General features: G+C 47.0%; 1 protein-coding gene and 1 non-coding gene across 2 annotated transcripts; one reads left to right on the top strand and one right to left on the bottom strand.

The window, feature by feature from the left end:
* Window positions 1-8,905: 8,905 nt before the first annotated feature.
* Window positions 8,906-9,037, top strand: LOC115032865 (small nucleolar RNA SNORA17). The gene has a single exon (XR_003838523.1). It is a non-coding gene; the product is annotated as a small nucleolar RNA SNORA17 (small nucleolar RNA).
* Window positions 9,038-19,183: 10,146 nt separating this feature from the next.
* Window positions 19,184-26,998, bottom strand: LOC110307144 (serine protease inhibitor A3N). The gene is made up of 5 exons (XM_021179406.3): window positions 26,891-26,998; window positions 24,406-25,059; window positions 22,290-22,563; window positions 21,213-21,363; window positions 19,184-20,102 (listed from the first exon to the last, which is right to left on the bottom strand). Exons 2-5 carry the CDS (start codon window positions 25,040-25,042, stop codon window positions 19,908-19,910), a joined length of 1,257 nt encoding a protein of 418 aa, XP_021035065.1. The 5' UTR covers window positions 25,043-25,059; window positions 26,891-26,998; the 3' UTR covers window positions 19,184-19,907.
* Between the last annotated feature and the right edge of the window lie 663 nt (window positions 26,999-27,661).

Raw genomic sequence — 27,661 nt, 5'->3', positions numbered from 1 at the left:
ATTAAGGAAGGGCTCCACGCCACGCACCCACCCACCCACCCACATCTTATCTGTTCTTGTTAAAAGAAAGAGAATCTATTGGCTTTGGCACAGTTAGCATGTATCTGGCACGGTTTACTGAGCTCTCATTTTTTTAAAAATAGTTTTTAGATTATTCTTCAGGGCTTCCTTGATGTATCATTCTGTCTGAAAGTAACATGATTTCATCACGTCCTCAGAAAACATTGTTTTCCTCTTTGCTTTATTCAGAAACAAGCATGATAAGAGTTCCAGTACAGCATAGGCTGGCACACACAGTCCCTGCCACCCAGTTCTGGTCCCAGTGAAATGCCAGTACCCATGGTTCTTCCCTGAAATGTGACATAAGGCTTGATGTTCCTGCTTCTAATTTTGACGATTTTTTTTTCCTCTAGAAAATTGGATTGAGAATGAACATAAACCCTCACGAGGTATCCTGTGGTGTCTGTGGAGACAAGTTTTCGTCTATTGACAGGTGAGCGGCTATTAAACACCCACCTTCCAGGTTTCCCCTCCCAGTCCTGTTGAATGTCTGTCAAAACCAAGTTGGGTACTTTGGTGTGCTAATGCATCCCATGCTTTCCCACTGTATTTCACACAATTGAGGTGTGTCTACATGCATGTGTGCATGCGTGTGCACATCTGTGTGTGTGTGCATGTGTGTGTGCATGTGTGTATGCATGTGTGCATGCATGTGTGTATGTGTGTGGGTATGTGTGTGCATGTGTGTATATGTGTGCGCCCATGCATGTGTGCTTGTGTGTATGTGTGTCCTAAGGTCTCTGTGATGATCCTAACATTGCCAGCATAGACTGAAGCTCTGAGGCTCCATGAGAAGACCTAAACAGAAGTCCACACACCCTGCATGAACACCAAGAAGCTATGAATGCAGTGAACAGATCTCTAGATAAGACTGACTGTCTCCCTCCTTCAGCTATACCTAGCCAATGGCAAAAAGAATCACCTATAGAAGTGTGGTTATGAGATAGCACCAGGAAAATATCCAAGGAAATTGGGAATCAAGTCAGGGCAGGGTTGCCACCTGCCTGATCTGATGCTGGGTACATGGTATGATCTGATGACAGATGCAGGACATGATCTGATAATGGGTACATGGCATGATCTGATGATGGGGACATGGTATGATCTGACGATGAGTACATGGTATGATCTGATGACAGATGCAGGACATGATCTGATAATGGGTACATGGCATGATCTGATGATGGGTACATGGCATGGTCTGCTGTTGGGTGCATGACATAATCTGATAATTAGTACATGACATGAACTGGTGTTGGGGACATGACATGATCTGATGATGGGGACATGGTGTGATCTGATGATGGGGACATGGCATGACCTGATGCTGGGTACATGGCATGATCTGATGATGGGGATATGACATGATCTGATGCTGGGGACATGACACGATCTGATGCTGGGGACATGGCATGATCTGATGACAGATGCAGGACATGATCGGATAATGGGTACATGACATGATCTGATGATGGGAACATGACATGATCTGATGATGGGGACATGGCATGATCTGATGATGGGTACATGGTATGATCTGATGACAGATGCAGGACATGATCTGATAATGGGTACATGGCATGATCTGATGATGGGTACATGATATGGTCTAATGATGGATATATGGTATGATCTGATGCTGGGTACATGGCATGGTCTGCTGTTGGGTGCATGACATAATCTGATAATTAGTACATGACATGATCTGATGTTGGGGACATGACATGATCTGATGCTGGGGACATGGCATGATCTGATGACAGATGCAGGACATGATCGGATAATGGGTACATGGCATGACCTGATGCTGGGTACATGGCATGATCTGATGATGGGGATATGACATGATCTGATGTTGGGGACATGACATGATCTGATGCTGGGGACATGGCATGATCTGATGACAGATGCAGGACATGATCAGATAATGGGTACATGACATGATCTGATGATGGGAACATGACATGATCTGATGATGGGGACATGGCATGATCTGATGATGGGTACATGGTATGATCTGATGACAGATGCAGGACATGATCTGATAATGGGTACATGGCATGATCTGATGATGGGTACATGATATGGTCTAATGATGGATATATGGTATGATCTGATGCTGGGTACATGGCATGGTCTGCTGTTGGGTGCATGACATAATCTGATAATTAGTACATGACATGATCTGATGTTGGGGACATGACATGATCTGATGCTGGGGACATGGCATGATCTGATGACAGATGCAGGACATGATCGGATAATGGGTACATGGCATGACCTGATGCTGGGTACATGGCATGATCTGATGATGGGGATATGACATGATCTGATGCTGGGGACATGGCATGATCTGATGCTGGGGACATGGCATGGCAGAACACAGAATTCTTAAATCATTTATTTTGAAAAAGACAGTGTTTTCTTCTTCCTTCATTTCTGTGGGTCTCAGGATCTACTGGAGGGGAAGTAATGTCTGGATAGCAGCACATGGGGAGGGTAGTTAGAAAGAGAGAGGAGGGGGACACTCTGTGTCTCTTCACAGAAGGATCGCAGGTCAGTATTTTCTTAGAGAAGCTGAGGCAAGGTGATCCTATAAGGCAACCATTTTTTCTCTCCCTGGAAATGCACGTGTAGAGATTTAGGATGGTCAGGCTCTTCTGGGCATGGGCCTAAGCTGAAGGCAACCTCTTTGTGACAGTGTTGGAGGCTCCTGAGTTAGTCTAGATGCACAGGTCCAGCAAAGAGGATGGGGCCGTCCCAGAGTTTGGGTGAGTGAGAGCTCTTCACCCTCAGGGACAGAGACAGCAGAAAGACAAGGTTAAATGGAGAGAACTCACTTTGGAATAGCTTTTGACCTGAAGGCAATTGGAGAAGAGAAAGAGGAGCCTGATTCAGAGGGAGGAGGTGGCTAGCTGGCTCCATTCCAGAGCTCCAGGAAGGATGAGTGATTCAAATCTCAGGGTGCCAGCCATGTACAGGCAGACACAGAATGGAACAGAGCTCGCCCAGGGAGGCAGAAATGCTGGGATTCTGCACCCTGTGGACTCGGCACTGACTCTTCCTGATTCTAAGGCACCTTCTCCCCTTACAGGACTCTTCTAGAATGGCCGGTGCGGGGTTGGGAGATTGGGTGTGGGAGTGGAGTAGGGTTGAGGCAGACCTCGGATTTCACCATCAAGGCAGCATTTCAGGCCCCAGACATGACATTGTCAAGCTTTTCACAGGGTTTGTCACCATGGATTAATGATTCAGAAGAGCAGAAAGGTTCTCCCTGGGGGCAAAGGCTATTGTTCACTCTCTTCCTTAAGAAGGCAGCTGAGATCCTGACCTTCAGGGGAGCCCCCAGTGAGGCTAAGAGGGTGGGAAGTATCGCTGCTCTCTGGAGCAACTGGGCAGCTTTAGTCAGAATACGAACAAGAGAAGCACTCTCCAAAGAAATAGAATCTTCAGTTTTTATAAAGGAGTTTCTTTTGTTGCAGAAATACATAAAATCCAGTGTTGCAGGAGTGATGACCCTTCTCAGTGTGAGGTCGGCCGAGTCTAGGATTACATAACGGTTTTCAATACTTGAGAACACAAAGACATTTGATTTCATTGTTTAATTTGCAGTCTCTGTGGCCTTTTGCCAGCACTAGTTACATTCCCAGAGTCTGAGTTCTCCTGACTTAAAATTGTGAAGGTTTTGCTTGGTTTTGGTTTTGTCTTCAGAGACAGGGTCTTATGTGGCTCTGGCTAGCCTTGAACTCACTATGTAGCTGAGAATCACCTTGGACCCTTCCTTCTGCCTCTACCTTTAAGTTCTGGGATTAGATTTTTATTTTGTTGAGACAGGATCTTCCCAAGGAACCATGGTGTACCTGAAATAGTTATGTATACCAGGCTGGCTTCCAATTTGGAGGTAATTCCCTGTCCCTGCTTCCTGAGTGCTGGGATGACAGGCATGCACTACTGTACCCAGCTTAAAGATTGTGTTTGAATAGGTCCAAACCTTCCTTCACAGTAGAGCTGGATACTCTGTATCCTTCTCTGGCTTCCGAGCTCATGGGTATGTGCTTGCTTTTATCTTTTTTTCTTCTTTTTTATTTATTTCTGCAATTTCAAGGGATGCTGCAATGGTTATCTTCCTATGCATATAATTCCTTACTTGTAAAGTCCACCTAGGATAAATCCCAAGACAAAACATTAGCAGTCGATGTCCTTATGGAGCCTGTGACCTCTATACACACAGGTTTCTGCCCTGGCTCTCAGTACTAGGTATGAATTTCCTCCCGTGGAGCGGGCCTTAAATTCTATCAGAAAGCAAATGGTCACACCTGTAGTGGTTGTGTTCCTGTTGCAGTGATGGGCATCTATGTCCCATCAGTGTTGTAACATGCAGGGACCATAGCTAGTCAAACTGCAGGTGCCAGTTCTCCCACGGTAGCTTTCTGAGCACCTTCGGATGCTACGAAAGCCTGCCGGCCGGAAGAGCGCTTCCAGGTCAGCCTCAGCTCGACGCTCTATGTATGACCCATCACAAACCATGCAGTATTTTCAGAAATAGAGACATGCCATCTAGTTCTGGCTTGCAATCAACAGCATTAGCAATCATTTTTATGGTTTGTTAGGTCGTAGGGGCCTCCCTGGACAACAGCCCATTGGAGGACAGCCCATTCCTGCCACTAGGAGTTTTATTAAACAAGCTTGTGGTTTTTGGGAGCTCCCTTCGCCCATTCACATAGGGAGCCTCTGTTTAATCCTTAATGGGCGTCTTTACTGACCTCCCAGATACCTTTTAAGTTTGTAAGACACCCAGATAGCATTATATAAAGAAAACGCTTTAGAGAGAGTGGGCAGGATCTCTGAAAACCCAACATCCCTTCCATGTAATTACCGATTGGTTTGAGAAGGCTAAGGGGAGTGGCTAAGGGGAATGTCTAAGCAGGGTGGCTAAGGGGGAGTGGCTAAGGGGAGGAGCTAAGGGGAGTGGCTAAGGAGAGTGGTTAAGTGGGAGTGGCTAAGGGGAGTAGCTATGGGGAGTGTTTAGGGAGATGCTAAAACAGAAATAGTAGCAAGGTCCAATGCAACATGAAAGAAGCCCACCATTTGCACCAATTGTTTTTCAAAACATTAATATTGAGTACAGCAGCATGGCAGCACGTGGGGTGCAGGGTGCGGGGTGCGGGGTGCGGGGTGCGGGGTGCGGGGTGCGGGGTGCGGGGTGCGGGGTGCGGGGTGCGGGGTGCGGGGTGTGTGTGAGGGCCACACCCATACCCAATCTAACTCTTCATGGATCACTGAATCAATTCCATGAGTCATCTAACCTCCTCATGCTGGCATGCTGCTGCTGTGGTGGAGTCACCGTTCATCTCCTTGACGGTCTCAGCAGTGCTGGCTTGTACCGCTTGGCTTGGAACAGGTCCAAGGGCTGCACTGTAGTCAGATGTATCTGCCCCTGGAACTAGTTCTTTGGTTTTTATAGGCTCCAGGCCAGCGCTGTGGTCCATGCCTTTCCATCAGCTACATCTGGTGGTTGAAAGAGCCCTGAGCTTGGCAAATAGACTATCCCATGTATACTGTCTTCCAGACCTGTACAGCCTGCACTCCTGGAGGATAGTTGTCCACCCTGGGTCGGAATTAATCTTTTCACCTGTCTTCTACCACTTGGGTCTTCTGTGAACTGCCACATAGCCTTTACGGCCTTCTAGAAGCTCACTGTACAGAATCACTGTAATGTCTCCCCCTAGGTACTCTGGCTCTCCATGAATCCTGTGGAATTTGCCTTCAAGTGGCCCAGACAGGCCCATTTGTCTCCATTGCTCATTTTCCTAGTCCCTCTTTATTGTTTCTCCACTTTATGAACACGATTTACACACCTGCTTGTCATTCAGATCCACCAAAACCTCTTCTAACTCATACCCAGACTTAGCCTACCACGAAGCTCTAGTGCTCTCAAGAGATCCCTGCTGAACCAACCAACCTCTTTCTGAACCATGTTCCGGTGAACATAGTTCTGTCCAGCCCAGAAAACAAGGACACTGAACTCTACCCCTCTCCTCTCTGTGCCTGCCCTCCCACTGTCTTCTTCCAGTCTCTGATGTGCATGGTGACCCCAGCTGGTGATAACCAAGTGTCCCCAACAACTTGTTTGAGTCAGTCCATCCAGAGACCAATTAATTTCCTGTGCATTGCCTTGGGTTAACAAGGTCTTTGTCTCAGGGAGGGAGAGGATGTCTCACTACTCAGTTTCTCTACTTCTACAGCACTTAGATTGATCCCATTTACCTCTGCGCCCCACTGCACCCCACAGTCCACTCTATGGCATGCCTTTCATTGTTTACTATGCCTTAGGCTGGCAGGATGGTTCAGTGGGTAAAGGCACTTACCTCCAAGCCTGATGATCTGAGTTCAATCCCCAGAACCCACAAAGTGAAGGGAGAGAACTGCAAGCTGTCCTGACCCACCTCCCCCTTCCTCTCCCTCTCCCTCTTCCTTTTCCTCCCACTCTCCCTCTCCCCCTTCTTCTCTCTCTCTCTCTGTCTCACACACACACACACATCTTGGTGTATGCATATGTCTACCCCTCCCCTGCTAAATTCAAGCAGTTCAGGTTCTGAGTATCCCATGATTGTCAGTTTCTCTTTCTGGTTCATTGCTGAGACCCTGTCTGCCGACTCATGGATCTCCCCTTCCTGTCTATAAATGGTGACCCCAGGGGGTGTCTTCTATCATGTCTACTGCGCTTTCCTCCTCCCATGTCTCTAGTTCTTCCCATGGATCCTAGGAAGGGCTTGTCAGCACAGACCTAACATGTGTTCTCTTGACACCTCAGCTCAAGAAACAGCAAGCCAGGGCTGGAGAGATGGTTACATGGGCAAGAGAGCCAACTGATTTTCTAGAGGGCCTAGGTTCGATTTCTGACACCCACACGGACAGCTTACAGCTGTCTGTAACTTCAGTTCCATGGGATCCAACGCCCTCACACAGACATTTGTGCAGGCAAAACACCAGTGCACATAAAAATAAGATAAAATAAATGAAGAGTAACAGCAAGCCAGTGCCTCCATCTCGTCCCTTTTTGTTCAGTTTACCCACAGAGCCAGAGGCTGATGCAGAGGACACTAGTCTCATGTCCCTTTCCTATTGTAGTTCCTCCCGAGAACAGGAAAGTTCCCTCCAAGCAGCCGTCCTGGCCTCAGCCCTATGTACACACAGCAGTGGCCGTGCAACTGCAGGGACAGCTCATTGACAATCCATCTGCAGGAGTGTTGCTCTCAGAGAGCTCTAGACCTTCTACCATTTTCAAGGTATCTCCATCGTCACCCAGTGGGCCCCACTCATAAGCAAGTACACCACTCTATACCACAAACAGGAAGATGCTCACCCTGGGATTCTCCCCATAGGTAGATAGTCCCATTCTTAGATGACTCAGCCTTGGTTGTGTGTCCTATCATGTCCCAGATGATGTGGGGCATGAGTGGGGGCAGGTGGCCAAATGAGGCTTTCCCCTGAACACTCCTCTCCCATATGGATCAGCCTTAGGTGCGTGTCTCAGCACACATGGCAGACGCTGTGCTGTTAGTTTTCCCTAACACATCTGTGGTTCTGTTGGCCTCTATGCAGGAAATAACTGTGTTGAACCTGAACCTAACTTTTCCTGGGAAGATATGAGCAGATACTTATTCAGTCTAGATAGGGCCATGATCACAGATCAAAGGAACACCACACACAAGTCTAGTTTAGTGAACAAGTGAATTTATTGGGGGCAATTTGTAGGAACATGAGTGAGGGGTTACTGAGAGGCACATGGGTGACTTTGCCAGAGAGTTTACCAGAACACAGGTGGTAAGTCATGAAAACAGTATTTCTAGAGCTTCCTAAACAATATCTTGGCCAGTGGGAAAGCCTCACTCCAGGAGCGATAACTATTTATGTAGGTGGTCTTGTGAACCTTGTAAGTTTCAGTAACATTCTGAGTCTTGTGAGTTGTTTTTATCTTCATCCTTATTTTATCTTACATGATAATTGACAGGTGACTCCAAAGCAAAGTTTGAAGACTTCAAATAGGAATCTTCAAAAAGTTTAATCAGCTCCACAAATGGATTGGAGGATGGAGCCAGTAACATAGGTGTCATCCCTTTTGAGGTAATGGTGACAAGAACACCCAGTATCTGCCACACAAAACATGGTTAACTCACCAGAAACATCAGTATCACTGAGGTCTTTTGGGAAACACAAGTCCTCAGTCCCACCCCAGAGGTGTTTAATCAAAATCCATCTTTGAGCAAGTTCCACAGGAAGTTTGTGAAGTATCAATCACTTTATTTTGATAATTGATTTTCATCCCTCCCATCACCTATTCATTCAAGGATGTGTTCAGTGCATGTTTTTAGAACACACATTCTTATAATCCACTGTGCCAGGTACAGCAGGGACCACGAGGTGACATTGCAGTGACTTCCATGGAGCTCATGATTTGATAGAGAAGAGTCAACGTTAAAGGGATTTTTACCCAAGGAACTCATCTCTGCATGTGGTGCAGGGGTGACAGTGGAAGGCAATACACATTAGCACAGGACCTTGAAGAGTGTGATGAATTTGCATATTTAAAGAAAGGGGAGGACATTATGGGCTGTTTGAAGCAGTCTGAGCCAAGGCTGGGAAGGTAAAGATCCTGGGTTTGCAGGATACCCATGGAGTCAGTGCAGCATTTCAAGGGAAACAGGGGACAGGGCCAGGCAGAGGAGGGGTCAGGATGCTACAAAGAGGGCAAGCTGAGAATGCCAGCTTGGGGAATTGGACTTTTGTCTTGTAACTGGCAGAAAGCTGTAAAGAAACTCAAGGAATAGATGCTTAAGAAAATGTGGCTCCTAGAAGTGATGCAGGTGTGGCTGCTATGTCCCATGTGTGCCAGTAGGTGGTAGAGAGGAGCGAGGCTGTGTCTATGCTCAGTGTTCTGACCTATGGACATCTGAATGACTGACAGTCCCTGAAAAAAGTAAGCCCGAGAGGACCACCAGTCCTCCAGGGACCAGGAGCAGGCAGAGCACTAAAGAGCCCGGCCTAGGACTGATGCTCTGTGTGGCCTGTGCTGCCACTGGGAGCATGCCTGGAATTCTGGGTGGGGAAGCAGTAACAAGAGACCCTGTATAACAGGGTGGGTGGTGAGAATTGGAACTCAAAAGCTGTCCTCTGGTTTCCACATATGTGCCGTGACAGGTGCATGTACACACACACACACACACACACACACACACACACACACATTTGTTTTCTCTCTGGGCATGGGGGCTTGCATCTATAACACAGCTCTGGAGGGCAGACTCAGGCAGATGGAGAGTTTGGGAGCAGCCTAGGTTGATTCTCACGGCCCTGTCTCAAAACCTACAAGATCTAGTTTTTCCTCTGTGAGTTGGGAACACCAGTCTCTGCCTACCCTGCTGTGTGGTGTACTGCCTTATTAGGGGGGCAGGGTTGAAGATAGCCAGAACATGAATGACTGAGACCCACCACTGCTGCACAAATAATATGACTTTCCAGCCGGAAGGGAGAAAACCAGAGAAAACTCACACCCGCCACTGCCTTCTCCCAAATGGCCACTAGGGGGTGTGCAAGGCTAGCTGTTCATTCCCACCCAGGCAAGCTTGAAAACAGCCAGCTTGCTTCATAGAAAGAAAGCTTCCCGCCCCGACCCCCCGCAGTGCCCTACCCCAGGACCTTCTGAAGCACGGAGTTCACGCTCTGTAACCCCAGGGATCCTGGGGTTGCCTACAGGGCTACTCAAAGCTAAGATCATAGCTCCCCCCTCCCCGCCCCGCCCCCCCGGAACGTTCACTACTGTGAGGGACTGGAGATCTTCCAGTGCAAAGGGTTGGGTCTGAAACTTCCCCAGACCTTGAATCAGAGTCACCCAGGACAGGTTAGGGCCTGCCTTTCAAACAACATCCCACCCCCAGCAGCGCACACTAAAGGTAGGAAATTCTTTCTTTGCAACCAAACTCAACAAGTGGCATTAAAAAGGGGTAGGTAATGAGTTCCCTGGCACCAGAAGCATTCAAGCAGGAGTTTCGAGCGCACAAGCACCGCGTTTACTGAATGCCCTCTTGCTGTCTGTCCGCACAGGAACCTCCGTTTATGGCAGGCAGTGAGACTTGGGGTGTAGACAGAGAAAATGTGATTCACCAGAACTGCTAGGGTTTCCTGGCCAAGGATCCCAAGCTCTCCTGGGTCTGCTCCTGGATGTATGTGGTGACAAGTGTCTCTTGAGTGGGTCCCTATCCCGTCCCGCGGGATTCAGTTATTCGTGGGTGCGAGGGGGACCGCGAACCTGGAAGGAAATGGGAGGAAAAGAAAGAGAGGCGGAGACCAAGTAGAATTGTACCTATCAAGGTCTCCTTTATTATGCTGAGGTGCCTTCCTTTTAAAGCATACATCGCAGGGAATATGGGAGGGGTCGAGGGAGAATTATACAAAGAACAAAGAAGTGGGCATCTGCTGACATGGGGGCCGAAGTCAGGCGCCAAACGGCGGGCACTCTGCATCTTATCTCTGGAACATAGATCCTCCTTGACAGCCTTGGGTGTCAGGCTGGGCTCAGGCATAGCTCATGTCCTTGGATGTCATGGGAACTCAGGAAGAGATAAGGAAGAGGGGACGATTATTCAACTTTACAGCCTTAGGTGTTAGGAAGGAATAAGGAGGAAGGGGGGTGGCAACCAGCTCTTAGCACAAGGCCATTTGAGAAGGGATCACTTTCTCACGGGATGGTCTCTGACATCTCCCCCTTCTGAATTAAATTTAATAAGGCCACATTTAACTGAGGTGATCAAATAATCTCTTTATCTTTAGATGAGCGGGCATTACCATGGCTGGGGGGACATTGACCCGATTCCTCCCGTGGGTGCTGTCACAGACCCACACTTGTGGCTCTTGGTATCTTTTGGGGAGGCGAGGCAGAGCCTTAGAAAAATTATTAATTGTAACTGAAATTAGATACCAACCTCTTCCCAAACCGGGTTTGTCTCTCAGGGAACTCAGAAATGGTCTATATGGACCTTCTCCTGCAATACTTAGTTTGCACCCATGCTGGGCCCATACCAGATTCGAATTTTTAACGAACCAGCATGCACAATTCTGAATTTTGTGCAGTTCTCATAGGAGAATTATCAACCTCAGACTCAGTAAGGCCTCTACAAGAATTATGTCAATTGTAACGCCACAATTTGTGGCTCTTAAGCTATAATAGGAGCTGGAGGTCACCCTTCTTCGTCCTTATTGTCTCTAAAACTTAAGGAACCAAGGGGACTCTGCATTAGCAGCAAGGGTGGAAAATTGGAGACGAGTCGCAGTTTCTGTCTCGGTGGGAGGAGGATCTTCTTCGTCTGAGTCCTGGATATCCAGCTGATGGTAGTGGACTGCAACTGGCTTACTTAGAGCAGCTTCAATCTGTGACTTAACAAAACTGGTTAGTTTTTTAAAGGCCCAGGGGCCAAAAGACAAAAGCAGCAAAATACCCAAGAAAGGTCCCAAAAGTGTGGGAAGCAAGGTAGTGACCCAGGGAGAAGTAGAAAACCAATTTTTATACCAATATTCTTGTTTCTCTCTGTTACGTTTTCTCTCTTTTAAACTAGCTCTAACTTTATCTATGCTATCTTGAACTAAGCCGGTCTTGTTAGAGTAAAAACAACACTCTTCTAATATCTGAAATTTTTGTCTTTGTAACCTTAATATTTGTTATATCTTGTCTTATAGTTGAGACCACTACTTTTAAGACATTAACCTTTGCATCTAATGTTTTATCTACAATAAGTTGCTAATATTCTTATGCATATCATTAACAAAATGATCAGTATGCAGCTGTTGATCTAAAGCTGTGGTAGATATTGAAGTTAAAATTGCAATTAAAGCAGTAAATCCTAAAATTGCTCATTTGACCTTTTTTAAGTTTGCATTCCCAGATTTTTAAACTAAGGATCATATCCTAATTCTAACAGGCAGCAAAACATATGTAAGTCTCTTTAACAAAATCATAACAGCAAATTTCTTATCTAAATTAGGATCTAATAATTAGTTAATTGACAACAATTACAATGAATATGAAAAGACTTGTCAAGATTGGTGATCTTAACTCTTAAAATTATCTAACAATATAGCATATATATAAGGTACAAAAGCTTTTACAGCTATAGGGGAGTTGGCCTGAATGGCCAAAAACAGTGTCTCTGATGAAATCTTGTTAAATACACTGTAGCAGTCTCTTTGCCTCACAAGTCTTCATTTATAGTTGTCCTCAAATTGACACCAGGTTGGCTCTCCTTGCTGTAGCCCATGGAGAAGATAGGAAGTTTCTTCATCTTGTTTGTAAGTGGCTGCTCTCTCTGATTCCTCTTTTTTTTGTGCACTTAACACAGCTTTATTGTCATCACTGCCAGGGCACTCATGAACTCACAGGTCAGTCTGTCACAGGAATCATTCTGGAAGCTAGCATGCTTCTGCAGTATTCTGTGGATAAAACAGAAACACCGCCCTCTTTTCCCCATAATAATCTTTTGTTCAGGCTTATGCCATGTGTCAATGAGTGGATCCTTATCATCTCACCTAGACATGATTATGTCTAGTTTTAAGATACTATGAGGCATTTATTAAGTTCTTCGACATCTGAATTTTAAAATTCTTAAAAATAAAAGTATGATTTAAATAATGTGTATGGGGGTATAAATAATGTGTATGGGGGTATAATTTCTCTCCTTTTTGTTTAAAGAAGATAGAGTTTTTAAAGTTATATAATACCTTGTCTTTGAGAATTATAAAATTGTTGACAAAACCACTTAAATACTGGACTGTTATAGTTGGTTTTAATATAACATGGACAGTGGCTAATTAAACTTTTAATTGTTTCTCTTGAAGAGAGATTGTAACTAGAATTTTTGAAAAGTTATTATAGTCACATGTGTATAATTTATTTATTTAATAGTCAGAAATAAGAGAAACTCCTTAAGTTTGCTTTGAGAATAACTATCTTCTAGAGAAAAGCAGCTTGATCAGTAAGTCTAAAACCCAAATAATTATAAGGATCTTGAGTTTGTATTTTTTTAGGAGCTATCTGTAATCTTTAACAGTTAAAGCTTTATGTAAACCTCTACAACATAAAAGCAAATCTTGGGGGGCTTTTCTAGGCAACCCAAGACAATTTCTTAACTGTCTAAAAACAGTCTTCTTAAAGGAACAGTATTTTTTCTTATAAGTCGTATAAGCAAATGCAAGCTCTGGGATATAATATGACTATTAATATACAACTTAAAGTTTGATTGTTTAACATTTTTAAACACTATCTTTAGCACACAATTTAATTATCTGTGCTGAAATAGGATAAGCATGTGATTTAATTCACATATACTTTTCTCTCATATAAAGGCTATTTTTTAAACACAGTAAATGGGATGCATGCATGCATGAATTTATAGAAGATATAGGAGCATGCATAAAAACATTGTTTAACTTATTTTAAGATAATGACTATTAATTTTACTTAATATGATGGTATGTAATAGATCAAACATCAATATTCTGCAATAACTAAATTAATGGCTGTTTGGAACAAGGAAAAGACACTTATATATATAAGCAAACTCTGTACACTATAACTTTATATAAAGTAGGCAAGTCAAATCGCAATGTCTTGATAAATTCCACAGCTTGATTGACCTTTTATAAACGTTGAATTTAAACTTTATTTAGAACAACATCTGGCTAGGTCTGTAACAAGGCTCTAAGAAGTGCCACACAATCAGCGCTGAGGCTGCTCTCCTTTGAGCTCAGCATCAACCTAAACGCAAACATTTTCTCAATCTGAACACTCTGTCAGAGTCCTGGCCCAAAGATTATCTCTATTTTGAAGTATCTTTAAAGACCTGTTTTTCTGGGTTAGTACTGTTTAGAATGACTCCAACCCTGAGTTCTCAATTTTAAGCTAACTTTTTGTTACAAGCAAAAGGCTGCCTGCCCCTTTAAGAGCTTGTAATTGGCCCTTAGCAGGGCTTTTTTAGCTGTACTTGGCTCTTAGCCACAGTGCAGCTAACTTATCAGTTTGTGCTATGCAAATTGAGACTGCTTTTTAAACAAGTTAAACTAAATTAAAGGATGTACAGCCAGCAGATGAAGTTTTAACCATTTTTATTTTTTAACATGAAACACAGAACAACAATCATTCAAACAACAAAACAAAAACAAATATGAATTGACAAATATATGGACAATTTGGTGCACCAAAAACAGACAATAGACAGACAGGGAATAGAACTTGGTGTCTCAAAGGGACACAGATATCTTAACCAGAGCTAAGAATATCTCCATAGGAGATAGAGAGGAAGCAGGACGTCTCCCGTTTTCCTTCTGTTTCCAGGAGAGCTCTGAAATAGCTTATTATCATTTTTTTCTCTTTTGAGAAAAGGTCTCTTTTGCTAAAAGGTCTCAAACAGGGGATAACTGCTTTTCTAAAACTTATTTTCTCTCTCTCATGTTTAGAGTCTACTTCCTTATCTTCTTCTTCTGGGAATACATCCAGAGAAGGGAGAGGAGGCACAGTGGTTGCTTTGATAGTTACTCTTCAATAAGAAAAGACAGTTGTAGGGACCGCATCAGGACCCTCATTAGCTAGTTTATCATTTAAGTCTCTACCTATCTTTCACCATTTTTTACAATGTATCTCTGCTTCATCTATAATAAACCATGGACATACCTGGTTTATGAAAATAAAAAGTCTAATCTAATTTTTCTTTTTTACTCGTACTCCTCTTTCTCTGAGAGCTACCTTTAAGCCTTTGATGAAGGCTGCCTCTTTAGATAGCTTGTTTCCCATTACCTGAAGTGGAGATGACTCACTCACCAAGGACTTCTCGCTCTTCCGTGAGCAGCGGAAAGGGTCTTTCACTGCTTCTGAATTGTTGGGGTCACGACGAACTTCTCTGGAACCTCCACCGATTAGGAATTACGATCCGGACCTCGCCCCACGTTGGGCGCCACTTATCCCGTCCCGCGGGATTCAGTTATTCGTGGGTGCGAGGGGGACCGCGAACCTGGAAGGAAATGGGAGGAAAAGAAAGAGAGGCGGAGACCAAGTAGAATTGTACCTATCAAGGTCTCCTTTATTATGCTGAGGTGCCTTCCTTTTAAAGCATACATCGCAGGGAATATGGGAGGGGTCGAGGGAGAATTATACAAAGAACAAAGAAGTGGGCATCTGCTGACATGGGGGCCGAAGTCAGGCGCCAAACGGCGGGCACTCTGCATCTTATCTCTGGAACATAGATCCTCCTTGACAGCCTTGGGTGTCAGGCTGGGCTCAGGCATAGCTCATGTCCTTGGATGTCATGGGAACTCAGGAAGAGATAAGGAAGAGGGGACGATTATTCAACTTTACAGCCTTAGGTGTTAGGAAGGAATAAGGAGGAAGGGGGGTGGCAACCAGCTCTTAGCACAAGGCCATTTGAGAAGGGATCACTTTCTCACGGGATGGTCTCTGACAGGTCCCATAGGCTAATGAACCAGCATTAAAAATAATGGGGAGTTCTGTACTGGCAGCTGGACCAGCAGATCATATACCCAGCCTGGATCTCTCAGCCTCAGCACCATGGAGAGGTTGGAACCCAGGACAACGTGGAGCTGAGCTCTTCTGGCTGTTGGGGTCTTCAGGGAACATGTGGTCAAAGCCAGGGAAATGCTGGTCAGAAAGAAGAGAATGTTTTTTCCTGGGGTAGGAAGAACCAACTTCCTATAGTGGCTGAAGGCAAACTCTATGGTGCTCACAGAGATGTTTGTGGCAGGGCAGAGCAGGCCTGGGAGAGCTACCATTGGGACAAAAGTCCATGACATCAGAAACTCTGTGGTCAACCTGGGACAGAGCTGCCTGAGTCCTGGCTCTTGTCTCTGTGCAACTCTGTGACTGTTAAAAACATGTCCTATCTGCTCACCAGTGCCATCTCTGGGGCTTTTAACACTGTAATACAGGTTACATATCAACCTAATGATGGAAAAGGACCAGTCAGTAGGACTTGACACTCAGATGCAGAAAAGTGAGTATGTACTTTGAGGAAGAGGATAAACCTTAGCAACTGCATCCCTGGTCCTTCCTCAGCTGACTTGGGGCAGGAATGGAGCAAAAGTGCCCTGGCTGACTAAGTGCAGATAGAAGTCTGAGAGCCATGTGTCCTTCCCCACCGTCTTGCTATCATTTTATTTGCCTCATATGATGTGATATGTGCATATGATATATAATATGTATACATGTACATTGCATGATATATACATATGTACAGTTGTTGCCTCTCATATAAAACAATGTCTCTCTACCTCTTTACCCCTCTGGAAGGTGTTGAAGAGAACATTACACATTCTTGATTTTTAAGAATTTCTCAAAGCTGATCAATGATGGTATATGCCTTTAATCCCAAGTCTCAAGAGGCAGAGGCAGAGGCAGAGGCAGAGGCAGAGGCAGAGGCAGAGGCAGAGGCAGAGGCAGAGGCAGAGGCAGAGGCAGAGGCAGAGGCAGAGGCAGAGGCAGAGGCAGAGGCAGAGGCAGAGGCAGAGGCAGAGGCAGAGGCAGAGGCAGAGGCAGAGGCAGAGGCAGATGAATCTCTTTGAAGCCAACCTGGTCTACAGAGTGAGTTCCAGGACAGCCAGAGCTATGCAGAGAAACCATGTCTCAAACAACAACAACAACAACAACAACAACAACAACAACAACAACAACATCAACAACAACCGCCACCAACAAAAGTTCCCAAAATCCAAACAAACAAACAAACAAACAAACAAACAAGAATTTTTTTTTCCTCTTCTCCCCCATATAGTTCTGGGAGCTCTCAGTGTGGCACAGCTGTCAGATGAAGGGAGCTGGGTGGGTTAAGTGTCTATGCACAGCCCTTCCCTCAAACAACAAAATCCCTCAAGCTGTTTGTCAGTGACAGAAAAGCCAAAATGTTGACCCTGGACCACAGTAAAACTGTCACTAATTACATCCACAGTCCTCATAGATGGGTTTTCCTTTTGGGGAGAACACTGGAATTTGAACTCAGAACTTGGTACATAGAAAACACCCTAGCACTGAGTTGTCCTTGAGCAGGTGTGCAATGTGTGTCTGTGTGTTTGTGAATGTGTATGCGTGCACACGTGTGCAAAGCCCTCTTCTTACATTTTTGTTTTGCCGAAGCGCCTCACTAGGTTGCCCTTCTGACCTTAAACTCCCTGTCAGATTTTTCCTCCTTGGCCCTAGAAGGTGGAATGTTCCAAAGGATACTAAAATGGGCTTCTATTTCTCCTCACTGGGAAAGGACAAAGCCTGGGAAGTGGCAAGGAGGGACTGCAGCTGGCCAAGTCCTCCTCAGCAGGCCTGGGGGTGACAGAGAGGAGCTCTGCTCCCCACTCCCACAGACTCTGGGCAGAGCCTGGCATCCCCAACTCCATCCTTGACAAAAGTTCCCCTACAGCTGGGCCTTTCCTCTGATGCCCAGCCCTTTCACATCCTTAAAGCTCAGAGAACCTCCCCTCAGGACTCACATTTCATTCCTGCCTAGGCAGGTTTTCCAGTGTCTAGTTTTAAGCTATGTTAGTCACTGCTCAACAGATTGCATGCCCATTGATGAGTCATCCCCTCCCTCCTCCCCATAGCTCCTGACAGCCATTAGAACACACTTTATACTCACAAATCCTTCTGTTCTGGATATCACATGTCTGTGGCTCACATCACACAGGCCCTACTGTGTCTGGCTTCTTTCCCTGTGAGCATATTGGCAGGCTCACACACAGAGTGCAAGAAATGACACCTCCCTTGTTTGTCTAATGCAGTAATAGTGTGTGGTCTGCTCATTCATGCATCTGTTGGGGGACCCTTGAGTCACAAGCCCTTTGCCAATTATGAAGAAGCAATGGTGGATGCTGGCTGCAGTGCCTGCCATGTCCTTGCTTCCTGTTTCTTGGAGTACCTGCCTACAGTGAGATTGCTGCATCAACCTCTCCCAAGATGCTGCACCATTCTTCATTCCCACTTCTGCACGGGAAGGCTTGGAATTCTAGCTCTCCTAGGCTGTGACAACCACACATCACCTAGAAGGACAGTGCTGTAGAGGGTTCATCACCAAGGCAATTTACTGGCCAAGAGACAGGGGACCTCTGCCCCTAGGGAATGAAGAGAAGTACACCCTAATATCTAGGTTTTAGACTCCTATGAGAGGTAGATTCAGACTTTGGCCACAGGTTCCAGACCCAGCTCAGCTCACAGGCAGCATTAGATGTATTCAGCACCAGGCTCCTTAGACACCTGGTCTGAGAGCAGATAGGATGGAGGGATATAGCTGGATCATGTCAATACCCATGGAGTGCATGTGGTGGTCAGTTTAAGGTCTCAACTGACACTTAGGCACATTGTAATGGTTGGGACACTGGGCTGCTTTCAATAGACGGGCCCCATTCTTATCTCGATTCAAGGTCTTAATGGTGTAGCATCTCAGTGCTGGCCAGGGAAGGGGATCGTGTGTGTGTGTGTGTGTGTGTGTGTGTGTGTGTGTGTGTGTGTGATTCTCTGCTGACCACAGGTTCACCTGTCAGTGTGTGTTCTTAGGTCCCTTGAGACTCAAATGTATCTCAACCTGGACAGCTTTCCCTCTGCCTGCAGGCCTCCAGCTGTTTCCAGGCTCCCAGGATTCTCCTTGGACACCCAGCAACCCACACAAAAGCACCTTGGCCTCTATCCCAGGATACCATTCCATCTGAGCAGAAATACTTACACTTTAGAACAGAGCTCGCATCCTGGTCCCAGGCCCCTTTGGGTGCCGTCTTGAAAGCATCCAGGGTCTTGTTTTATCACCCACCTGTTCACCACCACTGGGAAGCCTTAGGAACAACAGGCTTCTCAGCTTGGTGAAGGTTGGCTGTGTCTGAGCCGTCAGCAAACTTGGAATACCATAATAGCTGTGTGTCAGGGGGAAATGGCTAAGCTTCTCTGTGCCTCAGTTTCCTCATCCATAACGGGACTCATAATAGCACGGAGGTCAGAGGGCCATCCCAGGAGTCACAGAGTGTGAGTGCAATCTCTATGTGCCTGTTGTCATTAGAGGCCACCCTTTGCCAACAAGAGAACACTGCTACATTCAATGCAGTTATATGTTTATTGATCCTTTGCTCCTACCTCTTATTCTGGTTGGTGGTGTTCGTCTTTTGTGTGAGGTTGGTCAGCTGGGAACTAAAAGAAAGGCTACTTTGTTCTAAGTAGGAGTGCCAGGGGAAAGGAGCTGCTCTGACCCACAGGCCCCATGCAGCTGCAAAAGTGAGGGCTCTAACTCTGTGCCAGATATAGACAAGGTGAGGAGACCCTACAGGGGGCAGTGCCTGGAGGCAAAGCCTGGAGAAGTGAAAGAGTGAGGCAGACTGGGCACCAAGTGGCCCCAGATGCCGATAGACACGGGGCAGCAAGCTTTCCTCTTGGTCCATATGGGTTGGCTTGTAAGGTTGCACAGTCCCATCAAGACAGCACAGCTGAAGGGAGACATAACCAGAGTCTAAATTGGGACTGAGCCTACTTGATGGGGCCCAGGCTTTTAGGTGAAGGCAGATACAGGGAGAGAGCAGGGGTAGGGAATAAGACAAATTTCAGGCTCATGAACACGGGCTAGTGCTACCAAGAAGTCTGGGAGCACGGCACTGACTTCCCACAGGGATGTCTGTGCATGTGGTTATAACAAAGTTAGTCACTATCTAATCCAGGCATGCCAAGGCCAAGCTGAGCATGGAAGCCAAAATGCACATGGAGACCCACAGACAGGCTCAATGCCTGGCTCCTGGGAAGAAGCACCAACACTTGGGGAGTTCTAGTCTCATTTGGGGTTGGATATCTTGGCCATAAAGGGGGCAATTTCAGTTTCTGTGTCAAAGATCATTATCAGGAAAGGCCGGTTGAAATACACAGTCAGAGGGTACAGTTTCGCAGACATTGGGACAAATTTGACTCCAGTGGCAGCAGCTGCTTCTGTGCCTGTCTCAGCCACATCCAGCACAGCCTTGTGGACCACCTGTGGGGAGAGAAACACATCACTCACTGGAGACCAGGGAGGGCAGGAGAAGGGTCTGGAGCAAGCAGTGAGTGCTGGCCTCATCTGCTGGGGGGAATTTCCTTGTTCCTTCCCTGGGCTCTAACCCTGCATTTCCCAAGTCTCTGCTCAGGCATGCCCTGGGTCTGCTCAGTGTCTGAATCTGTGCTGTCCTCAAATCACTACAACAGGAGGACAGGAGCAGGCAGTGGCAGGAGTTTCCTCATTGCAGCCTCCCAACTTTGTCAGAGGGAACAGCCAGGGTGCTGGCAGCCAGTGCACATCTCCTTATCCCTCCTGCTCCAGCCTTCTTGGGATATGCAACAGCAGTGTGCAAACCATGGTTTCACATTCCCAGAACGCCATGCCCTGGTTGCACAGATCTGAGCTCAGAGCTTTGAGCGGGCGCTAGAGAGAACATTGGTCATGGCCAAGCTGTGCGCCTAGGGATGTAGTATGGGGGTCTAAGGCATCTTCTTTCCTTTCTTGGGGTTTTCCTCAGAACTGCCATAGATTCCTTGTTATTACCTTTACTGTTAATATTCTAAGTGCTGGTCAAGAAGTTCTGGAGGGGGCTGGTGAGATGGCTCAGTGGGTAAGAGCACCCGACTGCTCCTCCGAAGGTCCAGAGTTCAAATCCCAGCAACCACATGGTGGCTCACAACCATCCGCAACTAGACCTGGCGCCCTCTTCTGGAGTGTCTGAAGACAGCTACAGTGTACTTACATATAATAAATAAATAAATCTTAAAAAAAAAAAGAAGTCCTGGAGGGAAGAAGTTGAGGCTGGGCGTGCTTTGTGACTGCAGTGGATTGTGGGTGGCACCTGCGGTGCAGCACAGGTTGGTCCCCATGTGATCTAACATCAAGCACAGGCACTTCCTCACCATGGGTTCCTGGGTGTGGTTATGTCCAGGGAGTAAAGTCGTACTGCTCTCTGCAGGAGTATCTGGGGTTTTAAGCTCTCCCCAGCATGAGAAAAACTGAGAAATACAGGTCTTTTCACACGTGTGCCAATCCCACATGCCCTCCTGGCCCTCACCATCCACGTTCAGGGCACAAGCTGAACCACCAAGTGTGTCTTTGTCTTACCTGAGAGACTCTCAGATCCTTGCCTCCTGTGATCCCAGACAGGTCAGCCTGTGTGGAGAAGAGTTCCCTGATGCCCAGCTTTGAAAGGACATCCTCCAGGCTGTAGTCGGCGGAGATGGAGAACTTGGGCAGGTGGAGCTCATCTATCATCCTGAGAATGAAAGAGAAAGGAAGAGTCCCTGGCTCCTTCAGTCCACTGTGACACTGGGGCTCCTCTACAGAGAGAGCCCTCTAACTACAGGGAAGTCCTCTTCCCACCCATGCCTACACAATGTGGCTTTGCTCTCCCTAATGCATTAATTATCCTCAGTGCCTGAGAGTGTGAACAGTAGACAGGCAACCTGACTTGGTCCTTGCTGCTCCTTAACTGAGAATGCTTTCCTCCTAGATCCACAAATGCAGCCCTTCCCTGTCATCCAACCCTCAGACATCACCTAGAGACATTCCATTTAACATAGCACAGTGCATCAGACTCCAGCTGTCCTTATCTTCTGACACCCCCTGCCCCTCACCACTTCTCACTGTAACTTATTAAATACTGATTATGTTAATCTCCCTTCTCTCTCTTTCTCAATTATAAGAAAGCCTATAAGGCTTTCCTTCAAATTTTCTTGAAATTTTGTGCTTTAGTCTCAGATATCTTCTTAGGGTAGATATTTAAGTCAGAGCCTGACACATAGTAGGTCTTCAAGTCTTATTCCGTGTATGGTGAATGATGAGTGTTGAGAGGATGAGATGGCTCCACAGGGCAGAGCTGATTCTCAGAGCTCATCTCCTGTCAATCACAATTCCCTCTGCCTTCCAACTCATTCTAGATTCCGTGTAACTTACAGCCTGTTAGAGGGAAGGAACCTCAGCTCCTTGTTCTAGCTGAGCCCATCTTGTGAACATTGACAGCAACTCAGGGCCTAAAATACATAATCAGCCGAGGGGAATTCAACTAAACTCCATCTGTCCCCTGGGGACGGTCCACTGTTACAGTGGATACTAGTGTGACTTCGAGGTACAGGGACACTGGGCCTTAGGCTGAGGACAGAACAGGGAACCAGGCCAGTTCTGGGTCCTGAGGACAATCACCTGGGTTTCAGAGAGTCCTTCCACTTCCTCAGGGTCTCTGGTTGCAAGCTGGCTTCCACCTGCTGCATCTTGCCCTGGTCAGGGAGGATGAACAGGGCACTGGCATTTCCTGTGTACTTCAGCTCCACCACAGTGCAGAACAGCTCCTCATCTCGGAAGTAGGGTGTGGTCAGGTCCTCCATGCTCATCATGGGCACTATCACGGGCCTCCTCTTGCCCGCGTAGAACTCAGACTTGAACGTGTCAAGAGGGTCAAAGGGCACCTTCCATTTGGCTAAAGAAGGAGCAAGGAACAAATCATCAGATTCAACGGCAGCAGAGACTCCACGTTCTCCTCAGTTAACACCGCTTCTGAGTTGTGACAGCAATCCATCCATCTTCAGTCACTCAGAGTGTCCCTTAGTGTGACATATGCTGAACTGGAAAAACTCAGGTAGCTGCTAGCTATGAGCATTGTCTCCAGGCTTGGTTTGGAAGGGGAACCTCAAAACCCCAGCCTGGCTACTTGAGATCCTGACACAGTCAGGGATCTGGGGTGGAGATTGTAAGAGAGACAAGAATGAAAGTGGTGAGACTGGAGATGGGAGAGTTGAGGGTTCTGTTTTCCTCAGGGCAACCATGTCTAGAAGGCAATGGCTTGTGGGACAGGTTTCAGAGGTAACAGAAACAGCACAGGCTGAGTCCTCCCATGTCGGATCAGTTTGTAATCCCCCATCTTGTGGGCTAAGACATGGGTAATGAATCCTCGTCACACACATGGGCTGTGGACACCACCAAAGATCACAGGTTCAGCTCAGGCTTATTCCAGATTCATACTATATGCTCCAATTACCAAAGCACATGAGGGATTTGATAGTGAACCCATTCTTTGCTCTCGGCACCTCGCAGCCTAGACATACATCCCACCTCACAGCAAGCAGCACTTGAGTCCGTGTCCTGGGGAGAGTTGAGAAAGCCATATTCTGCAGTCTAACCCTTCAGGCTGTCACTCTGCTTCTACCATCCCCTGCCAACAGCAGCTGTGGGGCCATCCTGCCCTCCAGTCCTCTGTCCTCCTGTCCTTCCTGTCCTCCTGTCCAGTTGTCCTCCTAGCCTATATTTTTCTGTCCATTGCCACCTTGATTTTCTGTCTATAGCCCCAGACCTGCCCTCCCTCTGCCCTGGACTAACTTTAATCACCTTCAGATCCACCGCAGGTCTGGCTACATCATGACTTCTGTCAGGCACCAACTTCAGGTCTGTCACTTTGCTCCTTGTCTCTATCAGGCAGGATGTTGTGGGTGTGGGATCTCTGGATTTTTCCCCAGTACCGTTACCTATAACATTGCCTATAGCTGAGTCTCCATCTATCTTGCACCCAAGTCTCATTGGAATCTCTGGCTCAGGAATGTGTCTTGGGAATTCTGACCTTTCATGCTAAGTGAAAGTAATGCTTTTTATTTTACAAAAGCAATTTCCATGAAGTAGACATTCACTAAACACAGAACACTACCTGGCTGACACTTCCCCATCTCTCATGTTTTTTTTTTACTGTGTCCCTGCTTCTTGTGTCAAGGACTAGCTTGTTACAGAAAGGGCTCATGGGAGAAGTCCTGTATAGTAATTGCCAGCAGGGCTCTTCACTAGCTGTGGGCTATGCTACTTTCTCTCTTAAGATTAGGACAGTCAGCCTCCTTAGGGCAACAATTCCCCGTCTCACCTGGACCCTAGAGACAGAGGCTCTCCTACAGGGATATTTCCTACAGGAACGTGTTTGAAATGCCTGAGGGAATCCATCTCTGTAGGGAGTAGCCATGGCTTCTCCACATGCAGGTAGAACTGGATATGTGGGCTATGGTATTCTGCTGGTAACTAAGGTTAAGCCACAGCCCAGGTCAGCCCTCTTAGATGGACAGATTAGGGTTTATGTTGACTATGTAGCATGAATCATAACATTTCCAAAAAAAAAAAACCCACAAAAAAAAAACCTAGAAGAAAAGTAAGGCCTTTGGGTAATAAGAAGCTAGGCACCAATGCCTACAAGGCTAGGGCACCTCCTATTCAGTTGTCATCCTACTGATACAGGTACCCAGCTAAGACTCCTTCCCTCCACTCCCCAGGCAGAGACCATGCTCACCTTTAAAGTAGATGTAATTCACCAGCACCATCAGTGTATTCTTATCCAGGTTTGAGACTAGTTCCTTGATCATCCCCTGGGTCTGTTTCCTCACATAGTCATTGATGAGCTTTTTGGCCTGACGAGGCTGCTGGAAGTCTGCTGTGAAGGCCTCAGACTGGTACAGAGCCCTTGCCTTCTCCTGGAATTCTGCCAGGATCTGCTGGTGCTTTTCAATAAACAGGGCACTACCTGTGCTGATCTGTACCTGGTCCTTTGGCTGGTTGAGCCTCTGTAGGAGGTGCCCAAAGCCCTGGTGGATGTCTGCCTCAGAGGTCTCTGTGAGATTGAACTTGAGACCTTCTAGAATCTCTTCCATGGTGTTGCCCTTTGCTCCCAGGGACATGAGGGCCAAGGCAGCTGAGATGCTAAGTGGGGAGAAGACAATATTTTTATCTGGATTCTTCAAAACCAGCTCCTTGTAGAGGCTGAAGGCAAAGTCAGTGTTGATGGAGGCCAATGTGAGATGGTCCAGTTGTGTCCCATTGTCATGGTCTTCTTGGACTGCAGCATCCATTCCCAATGTGCCATCTGGGAAGCAGAGGACAGCAGGGCAGATCCCAGCCATCAAGAGCCCCAGAGCTGCAATGAAGGCCATCTTCTGTGTTCTGCAGTCTGAAAGGAAGACATCCTTTGAGTCTTGGAGGACCAGCTGGTGCTCTGACCATCTCTTAGTTCTCCCACCTGCCTGTCATTGTGCCCTGCTCTGCTGCCCTTCCTGCCTCTGTGGTTGCCCACGGGAGGTGCGCTGGCCACTCGGATGACACCATGTGTTCCCTACCATCACGGAGGAAGTGCTGCTGCAGAAGCCAGTTTTCCTAACAGAGAATCAAATACTCAAGAGAGTTAAAGGGCTATGCCAGGGTTCAAAGAGCAGGCCAAATAGAAGCTAGGGAGGGGTGTAAGCCCTGTCTCCTCAGAGCTTTCTCTCTTTCTCTCATGGCAATGGACCCATTAGAAGGCAGGGATCCCTCTTCCTTTGCAATGGTTCCCTTCCTCAAAGTTCCCGCCTGCCATTCCTGGTAGGCAGACCTCAGCAGCCTTGAAGCAGAAATTAGGTGACAAGTCTACCAAATCTCAAAACCATGGCCTGAATCCAGAGCATGTTTCTGGGAGTGTGGATGTCAATTGAGAAGAAGCACTGGAGACACCCGGTGCAGAGCCAAAGCCTAGAGACTTCTGAGAACAGGCATTAGTAGGGTCAGTAGGGGAAGGTTCTATCTGCCCTGCCTGGGAACCACATGGTTGTTTGTACCTCAGGCTTGGAAGGCTTCCTGGTGAGAAGAAAAATGAGCGGTATCAGTCTCTGACACCTGGACCAGATCTCATGTTGGCTGTCAGGATGGCTGTGTGGTAAAAGCAAATAGGTGGACCTCTCTGTGTAGCTTGGTGAGGGGTCCAGGTTACATTTTTGGTAAGTGGCTGGCTTGTTGTGGGCACTGGAAGCGGTTGTCTGGAATGTCTAGGGGTCCATCTCCTCTATATCCACCTGGAGTTGGGACCACAGGCATCCTAATGGACTATAGTTGAATGCCTGCAATCCTACCTTTAGTCTCTGGCCATTTGTACAGGTGTCCAAAGTTGAAGGTGGATGATAAATGAACAAGGCGCAGAGGAAGAAGAGAAAGGGGAGAGCAGGAGTTTGGAGAAAGAAAGGAGTGAAAAGTGGAAGAGAGAGGAACATGGAGGTAGGAGGAGGGGGGTCAGAGAGAGGAGGATGGAGTTGAGGGAAGATGGAGGGGAGAGAATTGGAAGGCCCAGAGGAGTGTTGGTGCTAGCCACTTGTGCAAATGGCTGTGACATGACTGCAGATAAGCCAGGGACCTAAGCAACTTGGCTGATTTTACTTTCAGTCTGATGTAACCATTTCTTTGGAAAAGCACTAAACAATAGTTTTCGCCAAAAATATTTCCAGAGAAAAGAGGCTGCTCGGTTCATACAGCAGGAGACGTGGCTCAGTGACTGAGTCTTCTTTGCTTCCCTAGTTGAGGGGGAAGCCCCTCTGCTTGGCCAGGGGGTCTGGTATCTAAGAGGGAAGTGGGGTCCCAACCCCCCAGGCATCTCCTCTGTGATGTGAGCATGGCAGAGCTGCCACCTCCCCCAGAGTGACTCTGCAACAGTCCTGTCTCACCCTAGCTATGACTGCAGCATGCAAGCTAGACGTGTCTCTAAACTCCCCCCCCCCGCCCCCCGTGGAGTCAGAGAAGCAGGCTCCATTTCCTCTCCACGAGCAGAGACCACAGCATCTGTATCTTCCACAGGGAAGAGAAACTGACCGGAGAGAAGATTTTATGAACCCAAGAAATGTTCCCTGATTGTAAGCCAGTATCTCAGCCAAAGCCCTTGCCCCACCCCCACAAACATAGGTTGCAGGCAGAAGCCAGTGCCACACAGTCCTGGGAAGGTTCCTTCTCTGTCCCTGGAGTCAAGGAATCCTGGGCTTTACCTGCAGAGCTGAAACCAGCCAGCTGCCAGCCTCTGTGATAGCTGACTCCTGATGTTCAGGGTTGCCGCCTGCCTGGCATGTTGATCTCCCCAGTGAACAGTGATGCCTATTTATCCCCACCAAGGGCTCCTCCCTCCTCTTAGGAAATGCTGGCACGGACAAGCTGTGCTCTGTGCTCAGACTGGAAATGGACAGACTGGGTGATTTCTGGTAACATGGATTTGTAGCCTCTATCAGAACTCCTTCCTGATGGGAAAAGCCCCACCTCTGTTCTACACAAGCCCACTGCTGTACTGGACACGTCTTCTGTTTATGAAATGCTTCAGAGGCGATGTGGAAAGGGGGAGAAGTCAGAAGCGAAAGGAGAGCGCACAGCCCTCCTTGTCTCCCGGAAGGCTGCAGCTAACCTTGGTTCTGGACTGTCTAAGTCATCTAGAAAAGAGCAGAGCAACTCTGTCTGTTTCTCTAGGGAAACCTACATATTATAAACACATGCTTGATGCTGACAGAAGCTGTCTACATCTATATCTGTCCTGTCAGGAATGGCTGTATCCTAAATAGAGACTTGTCTTTCCCTCTTTATGCCGCATTTCCCAACCTTTCTGTCGGGTAGGGATATCATGGCCAAATCACACTTTTCCTTTCACACTTCTCCTCCTCCTCCTCTTCCTCCTTTTCCTCCTCCTTCTCATCCTCCTCCTTCTTTATAAACAGATTTATTTTATTTATATGAGTACACTGCAGCTGTCTTCAGAAACAGCAGAAGAGGGC

Source organism: Mus caroli, unplaced genomic scaffold, assembly GCF_978045245.1.
Source record: "Mus caroli unplaced genomic scaffold, Mus_caroli_1 scaffold_14, whole genome shotgun sequence".
NCBI classification, from domain to species: Eukaryota; Metazoa; Chordata; class Mammalia; order Rodentia; family Muridae; genus Mus; species Mus caroli.
Note: the sequence above shows the minus strand (reverse complement) of the source record. Positions and strands in the feature narration are given on the sequence as shown.